At 39.6% G+C, this 16,372-nt stretch overlaps 1 protein-coding gene across 4 annotated transcripts in view; it reads left to right on the forward strand.

The window, feature by feature from the left end:
- map3k22 (mitogen-activated protein kinase kinase kinase 22) overlaps nucleotides 1-16,372 on the forward strand; it is a 110,757-nt gene that overhangs the window by 28,589 nt on the left and 65,796 nt on the right. For 3 of the 4 annotated variants that reach the window (XM_059974577.1, XM_059974568.1, XM_059974557.1), the window contains exon 2: nucleotides 2,104-2,185. The exons of the other annotated variant lie outside the window; for it this stretch is intronic. In XM_059974577.1, the coding sequence (XP_059830560.1) occupies nucleotides 2,167-2,185 (19 nt within the window). In that variant the 5' untranslated portion in view covers nucleotides 2,104-2,166. The remainder of the gene's footprint in view (nucleotides 1-2,103; nucleotides 2,186-16,372) is intronic. 4 annotated transcript variants of the gene reach the window in all.

Here is a 16,372-nt window from a genome sequence, read left to right on the forward strand (position 1 = left end):
GTAAAATAAAACAAAAAAAGCAAAATGTTAACCATTGAGAACTGAATGCATCAGAAAGTCTGGAATAGTATATGTGGTGTAGGAGTATATTACAAAGGGCATTATGAATACAGATAGAGGGCGTGAGAAAACATTGGCAAGGAAAAAGAAATTAGAATGTATAGCAAGCAGACCAGTTAGAAGCTCTCAAGGTAATTTTCGTCGATTAGGATATGGATAACATTCCTAACAAACTTTTTTTATGACTCTGTTCACTACAGAGAGAGATGATTCTGATGATGTAAATGTGAAATGTTGTTTGGGTGACCAAAATAAAACGAAAATATTAGGAGTCTATCAACTTTGAAAATGGACAATGGGCACAAATGGATTGATTGTGTGTGTGTGTGTGTGTGTGTGTGTGTGTGTGTACGTACGTGCGCCCTTAACTCCTGGTGGAGTTGTTGGGGCACCGTCATGACAAGCTTTTTGCACTGATCTTTTTGGTGATTGCTCATCGTCTGGCATGCCTTGGGCATCTGAAACCTGGTGGAGCCCATCCCTCTCCAGGTTTTTTTTATACGAGGTCGAGTTGCTAGCTTGACACTCAACCCAGGCACGGATGGAGAGCATGCAAGGAAACCAGCCAGATTTGAACTCAGGACATCTTGCCCCGAAGTCCAGCGCTGATGTCACTACTAAATTGACTAGTCTAGCTGAAGTATAACCTAGGATGTTAAAAGAAGCCATTTCAGTTGAAAGAGGTTGTTAAAAGAGACTCTGGACAAGGATATCTTTGATTGATCTCCTTCTCTTGCTGCATTCTCCCACTCTGCTCTTCTCTAAATTTGTTGACCTATCCAGGGGCCACTGAGGTTATGTGTAATAATGTAATACAGTGGACTCCAGTTAGTTGGGATGCAACGGGACCAGTATATTTTGCCCCAATTAAGTGGCTGCAGCAATTAGCTGAAATTTCATGGAAATAGTCGCAAACTTATTTTAAAAAAAGACAAACTACCATTCAACGGAGTAACAAGTTATTTATTTAAGTGAAATACAAAACAAATTAGAACACTACAACTTTGATGTGAAATAGAACAGTGCATTAGTTCCTAATAGCTATTGACAGTGGAATTCATCCAGAGTAAGCTGCTGTATTACTAGCCTGTATGTTACATTATTACATGAGACTAAGGTTGGTGTAGCTTACTGTTCGAATCTGGGACTTTTTAAATCCTAACTTCTTAGTGTTTTGTTAACCAATGTACTAAACATAGTTGGGGAAGGAGTTTGTGGGGATGGGATGAGAATGTAAATAAATGAAGGGTATGAGAGAAAATTTTGAAAATAAAACTTGAATCTCTGTACTGAACTTTGTGTCTGAGTTCTCCATATGCACTCCAGACTGTCAATATGTAAATTTGTGAACAGTAATGCATATATGTGAATTGGTATGTCCAGAACTTATGGGACTGCTTGTTCACTATGCATGTTTCATTAAGAAATTCTTGTATTAAGTAATAATAATAATTCACAAGTTCATACACTGTATTTTACAATGTTCTAGAATACTTCCAAAACTTGACATATTCTTATTGTGCCTTACTGTTCTAATTGACAGTAAGATGAATGACCATTTAACCTGTGGTTCATGTTGCAGGTGAAATGTTAACAGAATGCTAGAAGGTTTCATTTCTTGATATGACAAAGTGGCTGCATTTGTCTTTCATCTCTGGCTCCTCTTTTACACACTTGGCTAATCACTATATCATTCCTTGCTTGAGGTAGATACTTTCAGTGTTTTAGATGAGGTGTAAGGGTATAGAGCTGTCCAAATACAGTTGCACATATCAGGTTGTGGTGGTGATGTTCAGCTCACTTGAGGTAAATGCAGGAGCTGTGCTGTCTGAGCCAAGAATAAGTGTAAAGTCATTCATTCTTCTTTGCTAGTGTTTTTAACATGAATTTAATATCTTGAATGTTAGATTAAAATCCATATAGCTAAGTGATATATTGATTAAAATCTTTAATGGTTTTCAAATATTAAAAGTAATACATTTAGAGGGTATTTTGTTTAGAAATTTTGCAACTATTAGAGAATCTTTTTTGTTTGTTCACCAGGATAACTTTATCATGAGAAGATAGCACCAATTTTCCACTTTGATACCTAGAAAGCTTGTCCTGATGTTGACAGTAATCATGGGTAAGTAAATCCTTCCATGTGCTTCTTCCTTTAGTTTCTAATCAGTGATGGCCTCCTGCTTCTGTTTCTCCTTTGTGAGATTAGTAGAGCGTGTTTTGTATTTATACACAACTAGATTCACTGTAACAGGAAGAATGCAACGGAAAGTAATAAATGTTTTTATTTCTCATTAGGCTGTTACTAACGGGCTACTGCAGTGATTGGTACTTGGCCTCACTTATTCAAAATCTATATCAAGAGTTTAGTTGAGGCGACTAAATGTCATATCTCTAAGTTTGGTGGTGACACCAAATGAATTGGAAACATGAGTAGTGATGGAGATGCAAAAAGATTTCAAATGGATATAGACAAGCTGAGTGAGTGAGTACCAAGTTAAGAAATGGAAAATTTATGGTAAAATGGATTGAGAACAGGTGTATAAAGTGTCTTATCGTGTTAGAGCTCTGGTGAATATTGGGTACCTCAGGATAAGATGAATTATATGGGGAATGCAGCAAAGATCTAGCAGACAGTTTCATGGGATGATAGCTTTGTTGTGAGAGGTAGATTAAGTAGGCTAATCTCTTCAGGGTGTTTGCGTGTTTAAAAGAGTGAGAGGAAAAGTGACCTCATTGAAACATACAAAATTTATTTAGGAGTAAGTGCAGAGAGAATGTTGTCTCTAGCTAAGAAGTTGAGTATGAAGGTCACAGTCATAAAGTAAGGAAATGTCCTTTTCATCACTCAAGTGGTGGATCTTTGGGATTCTTTACCAAAGAAGGATATGGAAGCTCAGTCATTCAAAACACAGATCATTATGTGTGTGGCTTTTAGATGTATCAAGGGAAACTGAAATCTCACTGAGGTAAAGAATCAGTGATGGTGTTGTTGCAGGAGATTGAATATCAGGTTGAGTGGTGACACAGCAACACCTCAATGTCAGCAAAACCAAAAAGCTGATTATTAACTACAGGAGGAAGAAGATGAAGTCAATGAGCCAGTCCTCAGTAGGGGATCAGGGGTGGGTGGGTCAGTAAATTTAAATACTTTGGTGTTATCATATCAGAGGAACTGTCCCAGGACCCCCACTTAAGTGTCTTCACAAAGAAGGCACAATGATACCTCTACTTCCTTACAAGTTTGTGTAGATTTGGCATGCCACCAAAACTTTCACCTTCTATAGATGAACAGTGGAGAGTATCCTAACTAGTTTCTTCGTAGCCTGGTGTGGAAACACCAATGCCCAGGCGAGGAAGGACCTATAGAAGGTGGTGAATCACCCCATTTCATCACGTCCACTGTGTACATCTGCATGCAGTGCTACCAGAAGAAATCAACCATCAAAGACCCCCACCATCCAGGCCATGACTTCTTATCACTACTGCCATCATGAAGGCAGTACCAAAACGTTAAGTCCCACATCACCAGTTTCAGGAACAGTTATTACCTTAAAACCATTAGGCTCCTGAACAAGTGTGGATGACTTCATCCACCACTATTCTGAAATGATCCAACCAGTTACACACTCACTTTCAAGGACTCATTACAACTCGTGTTCTCAGTATTATTTTTATTTGCACAGTTTCTCTACTTTTGTACATTGGTGGTTTCTCAGTCTTTGTCTGCTTATGCATAGTTTTTTCATAATATTGTATGTTTTTCTGTAATTGCTTGCAAGAAAATGAATCTCAGTAGTATATGGTAACATATACGTACTTTGATAATAACTTTACATTGAACTTTGGCTGAGGAGCTTAATAGGAACTTTTATTTCTTACGTTCTTACCAAGTTGCTGTTTATGGCAGTAATAAGAGATAAGTAGTGTGCTTTATATTAATAGCTAAACAAATTGCCTTTATTACTGCATCTGTTTCAGGCATCAAATGTACCTACCTATTTTTTTAAAAGGCAAAAGAAACTGATGAGAACCAAATTTCATTGAGAGGAATATTGCGCCCTTTACACTAGTTTTGTGCATTTAAAATGAGCGATTGTCCTTTAGGACTGAAACATGGAAGAATTTCTTCTCTCAGAGATAGTGAATTTCTGAAACTTCCTGCCCTGAAAGGTGGTTAAGGCCAGATCGTCAGATCTATTTTAGATGGAAATGGATAAATACCAAAAAAATCAGGGAATTAAGAGTTAGGGAGATCTGGCACAGAAGAGAAGTGATGGCCAGTAAAAATGAACCATGGTCATATTGAACAGGAGAGCAGCCTTGAAAGTCCAAGTGCTCCTAATTTCTTGTGTTGTTCTGTTTCAAAGGCTGATTTCCTGACCAGAGCACACTATGCTGTTTGAAATCCTGATTGTGCTGAACTTCGTGTGTTGAGATAGCTTACAGTTTCATTATTAGTTTTTCTCATTTCATTTTGCTCTATTCAGATATGTTTATTACTGATTTTTAAAAAAGACATTAACCCTCCTTTCTGCTTTGTTTATTCTCATTTTTCTTGAGGTAGGGAATCTTGCAATTTTTGGGAATTCTTTGTTCCCTGACTTGGATCCTTGGGGGAGTTTGACACTGTACTTCACTGACTCTTTGTGTTTATTTCATTAACTTCTGACACACAGACTGGAGTTCTTTCCGTGTTTTCCATAGTAGTCTGTTTATCCAAGAATGAATGTGAACACATCCTGTAGGATCAATGATAGGAGCCAAAATCCTTCTTGTATCAACAGCGGAGTGGGAAATGGGACCCATTTCAATAGATAGTAGCCTCCCAAAGGGATGAAGGCAGGAGCAGTCATGGAAAATTCACTAAATTATATTTATATCCCTCTTCACAATTCTTGCTGAGACTATAGCTGGACTTTACACTGCTTTGCTCTTGCATTTAACTTTCTATTTTTTTTAGTTTAACTGCTACATGAATACAAGTCACATGTCACACGTCTTCTAATTTCATTAATTTTGATTAAGTCTATCGGGAAATCTTAATTAACATTTTACCCAGTAATTGCTTTCTTAGTGGGTGTGTCATTTTGAGTGGAGTTGGGAGTCTTTTCCAGCTGGAAGCTAAAATTTGAAGAATAGCTTCCTGTTCTGCTGCAGACTTGATGCAGTTTGCTCTCACCTCATATTACATGACGATGGTTTAACTGGCTACTTATCTATTTCCATGATCTTACAATGTTGGCTGCTTTTTTTGCATATGCAGCTAGAGTGTACAGCACTTCACTCATCCATTATGGTATTTTTCAAGAAACAAAACAAGATAACTATACAAGCTCTCCCTGGGTTACAAATGTCCATCTCATGGACACCATAGATAAGAACAAGCTCCCATAATATTACATTCAGAACTCCATTCATTCATTCCTATGAACAGCAAACTAGTTTCCCTTGTCACTTCACTTTTGTTGTTCTTCCTTATTAGTCTTGCATGCTTATGATGCCATTGACTGTGAGGTGTGGTTATCATATCAGGTAATTTCTGACTTAAGGACATCTATAAATAGTACCTATTCAATTATCTGGCAATGGCCATTATTAAATCTGCCTTGAAGAAGTTTAAGGCAGGAACTTAATGGCATTGATATACGGAGGGATTTTGCGGTCCAAAGTTCATTACTTGCTGAAAGTGACTGCATACGTTGATAGGGTAGTAAAAAAGGTATATGGCATGCTTGACTTTATTAGTCAAGGCATCGAGTTCAAGAGACATTGTAGATTTATAAAACTTGTCTATTTTATATTGTGCAAGTTAGGCCACATTTGGAGTATTGTGTTCCTTTCTGGGTATCCCATGCTGGAAGGGTGTGAAAGTTTTGAAGAGGATGCAGACAAGTCTTACCAGGATATGACCTTTTGATTAGAGGGTGTGTATCATAAAGAGAACTTGGGTTATTTTCTCTGGACTAGCAGAGGCTAAGGGGAGAGAGAGGCATACACAGGGTAGAGAGCCAGTACTCCCCCCCCCCCCCCCCCCCGGGTCAAGTATTAGAGGGCATGCATTTAAGATAAGAGAGGGCAAGTTCAAAGGAGATGTACAGGAATTTTTTTTTACACAGAGAGTAATGTACTGTAATGGTCATGTACTGCCAGGAGTGGTAATGGAGACACATATTATAGATTCTCTCAAGGGGCTTTTAGGTATGCACAGGAATTCTTTAGCCAGAGAATGGTGAATCTATGGAATTCTTTGCCACAGGCAGCTGTGAAGGCCAAGTCTTTATGTACATTTAAGGCAGAGGTTAATAGATTCTTGATTGGTCAGGACATGAAGAGATACGGGGAGAAGACAGGAGATTGGGGCTGAGGTGAAAATTGAATCAGCCATGATGAAATAGCAGAGCAGACTCAATGGGCCAAATGGTCTAACTCTGCTCCTATACCTTATGATCATATGGTCTCAGAGGTGATGCCTCAAGAAGATGGCATTAATCACTAATGACCCTTATCATTTGAGACATCACTTTTTGCATTACTACCATTGAGAAGGAAATACGAGAGCTTAAAGACCCATATTCAATGATTTTGGAACAGCTTCTTCCCTTCTGCTATCAGATAACTGAACTGTCCATGAACACCAATTTGTTATTCCCTTATTTACTTATTTTGTAAATTTTAATAATTATTATGACTTTGCACTGTACTGCTGCTACAGAAAAACAAATTTCATGGCATACAAGTCAGTGATCATAAACCTGATTGTGATTTTGATATGGACTTTGTGTAGGCATTAGGAAGTAGATCAATTAGGCAATTAATTACTTGCTTAATTAGTTCAGCACAACATCATGGGCTGAAGCACCTGCTCCTGAGCTGTACTGTTCTATGTTCTATACTATCCAATGTGGGCATGAGTAGACATGCCATATAGAAATTAACACAGAGGGGTTTGAGGTGATGCGTTTTGAGCCAAAAAAACGGGGTGGAGGGGGTCAATGAAAGGCTTACTTGCACTGTTCTAATACTAGCAGAGATGTTGTCTCACAGTGCCAGAGACCTAGAATTTGGTCTGTGTCTGAATTTGGGTGCTGTCTGTGTGGAGTTTGTGCATTCTGCCTGTAAGCATGCGGGCTTCCTTCTGCTGATCTTGTTTCCTCCCACAACCCAAAGCGTGCAGATTGGTAAGATTATTGTAATTGTAATTTGCCAACATGGGAAAATGTTTGGTAAAATCTGAGTTGCTAACAAAATGGGAAGAATAAAAAGTAGGATTAATATAGGTGCAATGGGGTTGTTGATCTGAAAGCCTGTTAAACTTTGACTGAAGGTTGATTGTGGATCAATTAAGGGACTTGAGGCTGATTCATTTGTTGAGGACTGGTGAATGTAATTGAATATTTTGCAGGGCATATCTTTAAGGTAATAGGGATAAAGTTTAAAGGAGATTTATGAAGCAAGTTTTATACAAAGAGAGTGGTAGGTGCCTAGAGCAAGCTGCCAGGGGCAGTAAGTTTGATAGCAATCTTTAAGAGGCACTAAGATAGATATATGATAGCTTTTAAGTATCTCTTTTCTGGCTGCTGCATCAGATGTAAGATACAAGAACCTCAGGACTTGCACTACCAGCTTCAAGAACAGTTACTATCCATCAATCATCAGGCTCTTGAACCAAAGTGGATAACTACACTCAGTTGCCCATCCATTGAGATGTTCCCACAACCAATGATCTCACTTTGACTCTTTATTTTGTTATTTATTGCTATTTATTTACTGGTATACTTATATTTGCAAAGATTGTTGTCTTCTGTACTCTACTTGATCCTGTTATAGTTACAATTTTATAGATATACTGAGTATGCCGACTGAAAATGGATCTCAGGGTTCTATGTGGTGACTTGTATGTACTCTGATAATAAGATTTACTTTGAACTTTGAACATGAACAGACAGGGAATTGAGGGATATGGACCACGTGAATACAAATGTGCCGTTTCAGTTGGCATCATGTTTAGCACAGATATTGTAGGGTCAAAGTGCCTGTTCCTCTGCGGTAGTTCTGTGTATCAAGTGTTCCCAGCTGTTTCCAATACAAAAGCAGGGAAGTTATGCTGAACCTTTATAGACATTGAGTTAAGTAACAACTGGAGTTTTGCATTCAATTCTAGTCAATACAGTTTAAGAAGGATGTGAAACATGTTGAGAGATTGCAGAGAATATTTAATAGACTGGCTCTGGAGAAATGGATTTCAGCTATAATGTTAGGATACAAACATTTGGAATGTCCTCTTAGATGCAAAGGAGTTTGGATGGAGACTTGGTAGAGGTAGAGAAGATTCTGACAGATCTCAGATGAGTAAACAAGGAAAAACCTTTTCCAATCTGCTGCTGGTAGGCATCACTACTTTGGGGTTTGCAGTAAAATATAGGGGGATGTGAGGAAGAATTATTTTACACAGTTAGTAGCAATGACATGGAACACAGTGCCTGCAGAGAGAGGGATGGTGTAGGTTGAAAGCTAAGACTGTCAGAAGGTTTCAAATTGAAATTGAATAGACATTTGGGGGGGTTAGCAGAGTAGAGTGGGCGAATGTGACCAGCTGGTTGTTCTGCAGAGAACTGGCATAGACTTGATAATAGAATCATAAAACAAAATTCTTATGCGGGAGGCCATTCAGACCATCATGTTTGTGCCAGTTGAAAAGAGGCTATTTGTTTCCCACATTCCTGCACTGAGCCCACAGTCCTGGAGGTTACAGCTGTCTAGGTACCTGCCCAATTAGTCAAATCAGGTCGTCACTTTTTATTGCCATTTCGACCATAACTGCTGGTACAGTACACAGTAAAAATGAGACAGCATTTTTCTGGACCATGGTACTACATGAAACAGTACAAAAACTGCGCTGAACTACGTAAAAACAACACAGAAAAAAAAACTCTCACTAGTCTACAGACTTACCCAGGACTGCATAAAGTTAGAGGTACAATGTTACGTTTCTGCATCTACCATCCATTCAGGCACCGAGTTACAGACCCCTTAGTGAACAAAGCTTTCTTCATTTCCCTTTTAATCCTCCTATCAATTAATTCTGAACTCCTGGTTTTCAAACCCCTCAGTTAAGGGAAATAGGTCTTCCAATTTCACTCTATCCTGGCCTCTTATGGTTCATGCAGCTAAGTTTTCTTCCAATCTTGTCTGTTCCAAAGAAAACAATTTTAGCCCCAGCTTATCCAATTTTTCTTAGTAAGTAAAATTTTCTTGCCCTGGAAGCAATTTCATAAATGACTTCTGTATCCTCTGCTATGCAACATCGCTTTTCATGTCGTGAACAGATCTCCATTTGAAGCTTACGCTGGGGTTTGACTGCTACAGTATATTGTTTGTTACCGAACAAATGATATGTGCCATGTCATATGACGTAGGTGATTATGGTCTTTCCATGAACATGATTGTTCTTGGCAAATTTTTCTGCAGAAGTGTTTGGCTATTCTCTGGGCAGTGTCTTTACAAGACAGGTGACCCCAGCTGTTAGAACTACTCTTCAAAGATTGTCTGCCTGGTGTCTGGTCGCATAACCAGGACACGATAATACACCAGCTGCTCCTATGGCTTCATGTCACCCTGATCAGTGGGCTAAGCTGGTGCTACATCCTGCCCAAGGGTGACGAGCAGGCTAGCGGAGGGAAGGAGTGCCTTACATTTACTTTGGTAGAGACGTATCTCCACTTTGACTGCTATATAGTTCTAGTACAAAAAATTCCTGCTTTTACATTGTTCTGCCTACCCCCAGTTTTGCAAAGGATGATGGGCCATAGCCATTTCAAAGGAACATCATAGTCTACCAATCAAAGTTCAAAGTAAATTTATCATCAAAGTAGATATTTGTGAACATGTGCAACCCTGAGATCCATTTTCTTGCAGGCATACTCAGTAAATCCATACTAATATAATAACCATAATAGAATCAGTGAAAGACTGAATCAACATGGGCATTCAATCAGTCTACAAAAGACAACAAACTCTGCAAAAACAAAAAGAAAGAAATGATATTTATTGCTTATTTATTTATTATTATTGAGAACCTGAGATGAAGAGTCCTTGAATGTGAGTCCATAGGTTATGGGAACGTTTCAGTGATGGGCAAGTGAAGAAGTTATCCCTTTGGTTTGAGAGCCTGATGGTTGAGGGGAAATAACTGTTCCTGAACTTGGTAGTGTGAGTTCTGAGACTCCTGTACCTTCTTCCTGGTGGCAGCAGTGAGAAGAGAAATGGCCTGGGAGGTGGGGATCCCTGATGATGGAAGTTGCTTTCCTGTGACAATGCTTCTTGTAGATGTGCTCATTGCTGGGGAGGGCTTTACCCGTGATACTGAACTATACTTGAAATCTGGAAGAAGGCTCTTTTCCTGAAATGTTGAAAATCCATGTCCCTGCATAGATGTTGTCTAACTTGCTGTTCTACCAGAATATTGTCTTTTGCTCAAATTCCAGCATATGCAGTCTCAGTGTCCTTGAGATGTTGTAAGAAAAGGAGTTGTTGGATCCTGTCAGCTGTTTACTCAGGCAGACTTTCAAAATCATTTGACAGAATGCCCTATCAACAGACCTCAGACCTTCATTGGCTGGTGGTGTGAAGTGGCATCCCAATCATTTCCTGGGAACTCAATACCAGATGACTGTGATGGGCATGAGACCCTTCATCTATGTCCTTCTGTACTGTGTGTTTGTCAAGAAGGAGGTTTTTTTTTGTTGACATTCAACCTGACCTGCTACATAACATAGCATTCTATGCCTTATGGGATGTTCTTAGGGATGTATTTTGAGGCAAAATTTGACTGTTATTGGAAGACCATTAACTTGGTAAAAGAATCACAAACAAGAGAAAATCTGGAGATGCTTGAAATTGGAGCAACACACACAAAATGCTGGAGGAACTCAGCAGGCCAGGAAGCATCTGGGAAAAGAGTACAATCAGCATTTCAAGCCGAAACCTTTCGGCAGGACTGGAGGGAAAAAAAGCCAGAAAGTAGATTTAAAAGGTCGGGAGAAGAGAGAGAAAAACACAAGGTGGTAGTTGAAACCTGGAAAGGGGAAAGATGAAGTAAAGAGCTGGGAAGTTGATTAGTGAAAGAGACAGAAGGCCATAGAGGAAAGAAATGGGGGTAGGAGCACCAGAGGGAGTTGATGGGTGGGCAAGGAGATGAGGTGAGAAAAGGAAAAGGGGATGAGAAATGGCAAAGGAGTGGTGTGTGGAGCACTACCAGAAGTTTGAGAAATCGATGTTCATGCCATCAGGTTGGAGGCTACCCAAGTGGAATATAAGGTGTTGTTCCTCCAACCTAAGTGTGGCCTCATCACGACAATGGAGGAGGCCGTGGAGGGACATATCAGAATAGGAAGTGGAAGTAAAATGGGTGGCCACTGGAAAATCCTTCTTTTTTCTGGTGGACAGTGCGTAAACTTTTGGTGAAGCGGTCTCCCACCTCCGCTGGGTCTCATCAATATACAGGAGGCCACACTGGGAGCACCAAACACAGTACACACACCCAACAGACTCACTGGTGACGTGTTCCCTCAGCTGGAAGGACTGTTTCGAGCCATGAATAGTAGTGAGGGAGATCAGTGAGGAGAAATAATGGACAAGGGAGTCGCTTAGGGAGTGATCCCAGGGAACATTTGATTTCAGCCCTTCACCTCTTCCATCTATCACATCTCAGTATCTTACTTCAACCCCCTCCTCCACACACCTACCTTCCCCCTCACCTGCTGTCACCTATCACCTCCATCTCCCCCTTTCCATTCCGCCACCTTCTTCACCCTTCCTTTCCTGTCCTGATGAAGGATCTCAGACCATGTCATCAACTGTTTATTCCCCTCCATAGATGTATTCATGCTGTCTGACTTGCTGAGTTCCTCCAGCATTTTGTGTGTATTACAAAAGATTCTCAGCATCTGCAGAATATCATTCATTTCTAGTTGTGGTTACATCACACTTCTCTGTTTTAAACTTAATTTGTTACTTTCTATCTAACTGAATAAATCTGTATCTTCCTGCAATCCAAAGTGTACCAATATTAAACGTTAAACTGTAATCCAATTTGATATCTGCTTTGTTGTCATCAGAATGTTTCTCTAAAATTTCTCTTTAACCATATTCTCAACATTTCAGAAACACTCAGTTTAATGTTAACATATCAGCCTTTATCAGCAGGAACTAGTCATTGACATTGCTAATGATGTTAACATTACATGTTAGACAAGCAGACTAGCAAGTTAGTGGTAGAGGAAAAAGGTCAAGTGAGAAGATGGCGGTGAAGTGAGAATGGATAATATCAGCATACATATGGAAACTGATGGCTATCGATATATGAAAAAGGAGGGTGAAATGGAGGTAGCAAAATAAACATCATGACCTCAAATGTTGATTGTTTATTCATTACTGTGGATGCTGCCTGACCAGCATTTTGTGTGCCTTGCTATGGAATCCTAATTTCAGTTTTTTAAGCAAGGAACTTGAGATAAGGTGGTAACAAGATGGGAGATTGGAGATGGGACATAATTTTGTAAGAATGAAAGTGTTAGGACTTATCTTTTGAGGACTAGAACAATCACATTTGAGTTGGAAAAAATACATTTATCTTTTAGCAGTGTTAGCGAACATGGAGATTAGAAAAGGTGATTGGTCGTAATTTGAGTGGGAAGAGCATCACAATTGGTTTTCACAGACTAGAGTAACTTGGACAGAGTATTTCAATGAAAAACTGGAGAATGGTGTGACTTTAGGACTGATGCTGGGTGAAATGTCGTTGAAGGGAAGGAAATTCCCAAAAATGATGGAAATAGTCGATAGATCAGGCTGCATCTGTGGGAAGAGTAACAGAGATAATGTTTTAGATCTAAGAAAATAGGAATCTTACCAGCGTTTTCTGTTTTTACCTGAGATTTACAGCATCTGCAGTTTTTTTTTGATGCTGTAGGGATAGCTGACCAAATAATCCCATTCCCTGTAATCCTTTCATAATAGTTGGAGGTGTGTCTAGAGGAGAGAGGCACAGTTGCTGGAAATGTGTCTGGAGGAGAGAGCCAAGAGAAACTAAAGAAAACATAATCTTGGAATAGTCAGCAATTTTGATGTATGGAATCAGGGCTTGAATAGTGCTTTATTTGGTCCTTCAAGATCTGGTGATGAGTGACTATCATATCCATTCAAGTCGGTGTCTGTTGTGCTAAAGAAAAAGCAATAAATTATGAAGTGGCCAGTGTAAATGGGAATAATCGTTTCATTAAGGACATGGCATCAAATATGGGATTGTATGTGTGGTAGGGCTGAATGATGGTTGCTAAAATGTCATGGTAAATTAAAGGCTGAAGGCTAGAAGATTGAAATTTTGAATGTTCATTCAGGTATACAGAAGGTAACTTATTGCAGGCATAGCCAGCAAAGGAGCGGCACTGGAGGGAATTTTGGGGAGAGTAATCTGAGGAAGTAATCTGGTCAAAAAAGTGACCTCAGGTGAGGCTCCTGGAACTTATATGAAGGGAGCAATTCAAAGAAGACAAGAACTGGTGAGATTAAGATAAAACAGTCAGAACCCTGTCTTTCAGAAGTAAAATTTTTAAAAAAATCTAAGACACACAAATATGGAAACGCAAGAAACTGCAGATGCTAGAATTTGGAGTAACAAACATTCTGTAAGAGGATCTCAGCAGGTTGAGCAGCAAATGTGGGGGAGGGAAGGGAAGGAAACCTTTGTGGTCTTAACCCAGAATACTGACAATTCCCCCACCCCCCCTTTACAGATATTGTTCAACCTGCTGAGTTCCTCCAGCAGATTGCTTGTTGCTGAACTGCATTCTGCAAATGGCACTTCTAGTCTGAGATTGTTGTATGTTCATGAGATAATTAAATTACAGGAAATGGGACAAAAGTATGCTCATAGGATTAGCTCTTAGGTCAGCTTTGCTCTCGTTGACTGGTAGAACAAATATGTGACCTTGAATAGCATGCTCCTTTCCTACAGTACATTGCTGGAGGTTTAAAGTTAAGTTGTTTCTACTACAATTGAAAGCAGAGTTCATTTGAAGCTTTTTCATCTAACCTAGTCCACTTTTCTTGCTTCCAAATTGTTACTTTTTCTTTTTAATGCAAATTAATAACCAGTTGCAATTTCTCTAAAACCATACTCAGCAAGAAGTACCAAAGCTCAATGGTCTTTATGTGCATGAATGTAGCATTTGCAACATATTAGATGAGTTGACAAATAATAACTTGAGTATGATTAGTAGCTATTACAGAGATGTTGTGACAGAGTCATCAAAATTCCAGATTGTACAGTGTTTCAAAAAAAAAACAGACTGAAGGGAAAAGGAAATGGAGTAACATTGTTAATCACGGAAGGTATCAGAATCATATTAAATCTTGATAAGGAGGCAAGTGCTTCTACGTAATTATGTGGAAACACTTTGGGTTAAAATCATGAATAACGGCAGGAAGTTGTGGGTGGGAACCGTTTGTGGCCCTCAAAATGCAGCCTTTCAATAGGGCTGAATAATGATGGGGAATTATCTTGAGCATGGTTGAACGGAGCTGCAATTGTCATTGGAAAGTTTAGTACTTGATTGATTAGATTGATTAGATGAAATAAGTTGTCAAAAATATTGTACAAGAATTTGTGGAGTGTGTCAGGGATCACTTCTTTGAAGAAGATGTTATGGAAGCTAACTGGGGCTGACTGTTTTAGATTTGTTCACCCTTAATGGGAAAGATTGATAAGAATAAACACGAGAAATTCTGCAGATGCTGGAAAACCAAAGCCACACACAACACTGCAGGAAGTAGGCCAGGCAGCATCTGTGGAAATGAATGAACAGTGGGTGTTTTGGGCTGAGACCCTTCCTCAGGATTGAACTGCTCTTGTGCTTAAAAATTCCTCAGCTGATTTTGACTGCGGTATGATAGGCTTTTCCAGCTACAGTTTGAGGGTGAATAGCACAGGGCCAGAAACACTGTCTTTAACTTAAATAAGGGTAATTCTTTGGTATAACAGTAGAGTTGCCTAAGATGGGCAAGAGAAATAAGTGAAGAGGCAGGTTAGTAGATGAACAGTGACTGCTGTTCAAATAACTGTTCCATCATATTCCATTCTATAGGAATTTATTCTATTTAGAAGGAGAGATTCCATGAGAAAGAGCCATAATCTGTGTTTAACAATAGAGATCAGGGATAAAGATTTATTTGAAGTAAAGGGCATACAAATTGGTAAGGGCTAATGTAATCCAGAGAATTGCAAAATCTGTTAGATCGAGCAGTGAAACATTAAAAGGCTCATAAAAAGGATGATACCAAAGCAAGTGGTTTCATTGACAGTGAAGATAGTCATCATGATTTACAGAAGAATGTTAATAAGTTGAGAAAGCTGGCAACATGTTAGCATAGCGGTTAGTACAACACTTCACAGTACCAGCAACCTGGGTTCAACTCCCCTGGCTGCTTGTAAGGAGTTTGTACATGGGTTTCATCCGGGTGCTCCGGTTTCCATCCCACAGTCCAAAGACATACTGGTTAATAGGTGATTGTAAATTTTCCGGTAATTAGGCTAGGGTTAAATTGGAGGTTGCTGAGCAGCGTGGCTCGAAGGGCCAGAATCTCAATCTCAAAGGGCCAGATGTTGCATCTCAATCTACATTCTCCAGAAAGCATCTTACGTGCACAGTGGCAATTCTGGGCCATTGAATCACTGAAGGATGCTTGACAGTTGTGGCAGGGCTTGAATGTTATCACCTCCTGCAAGGTGCGTAGGTGACAGGGAGGCTTCACTCCCAGATGAGCCCAATGCCTTCTATGCTCACTTTGGCCATCAAAACATGGAGGCACCTTCACAAACTCCCACAGCCCCTGATGACCCTGTAATTTCAGTCTCTGAGGCTGACATAAGAGCATTCTTTAGGAGGGTGAACCCACGGAAGGCACCCAGCCCAGATGGAGTGTCTGATGGAGTACTAAAGACCTGTGCTGATCAACTGGCTAGAGTGCCCACTGATATCTTTAGCCTCTCACTTTGGCAGTCTGAGGTACCCACCTGCTTCAGGCAGGCTTCAATTATATCGGTGCTTAAGAAACACATGGTAAACTGCTTATCGTCCAGTAGCACTTACATCCACTGTGATGAAATGCTTTGAGTGGTTGGTGATGAAACATATAAACTTTTGCCTGAGAAACAACTTGGATCAGCTTCAATTTGCCTACCAGCACAACAGCTCAAAAGCAGATGCTATTTCATTAGCTCTTCCCTCAATTGTGGAACATCTGGACAGCA

This window comes from Hypanus sabinus, chromosome 1 (genome assembly GCF_030144855.1).
Source record: "Hypanus sabinus isolate sHypSab1 chromosome 1, sHypSab1.hap1, whole genome shotgun sequence".
In the NCBI taxonomy this organism is placed as follows: domain Eukaryota; kingdom Metazoa; phylum Chordata; class Chondrichthyes; order Myliobatiformes; family Dasyatidae; genus Hypanus; species Hypanus sabinus.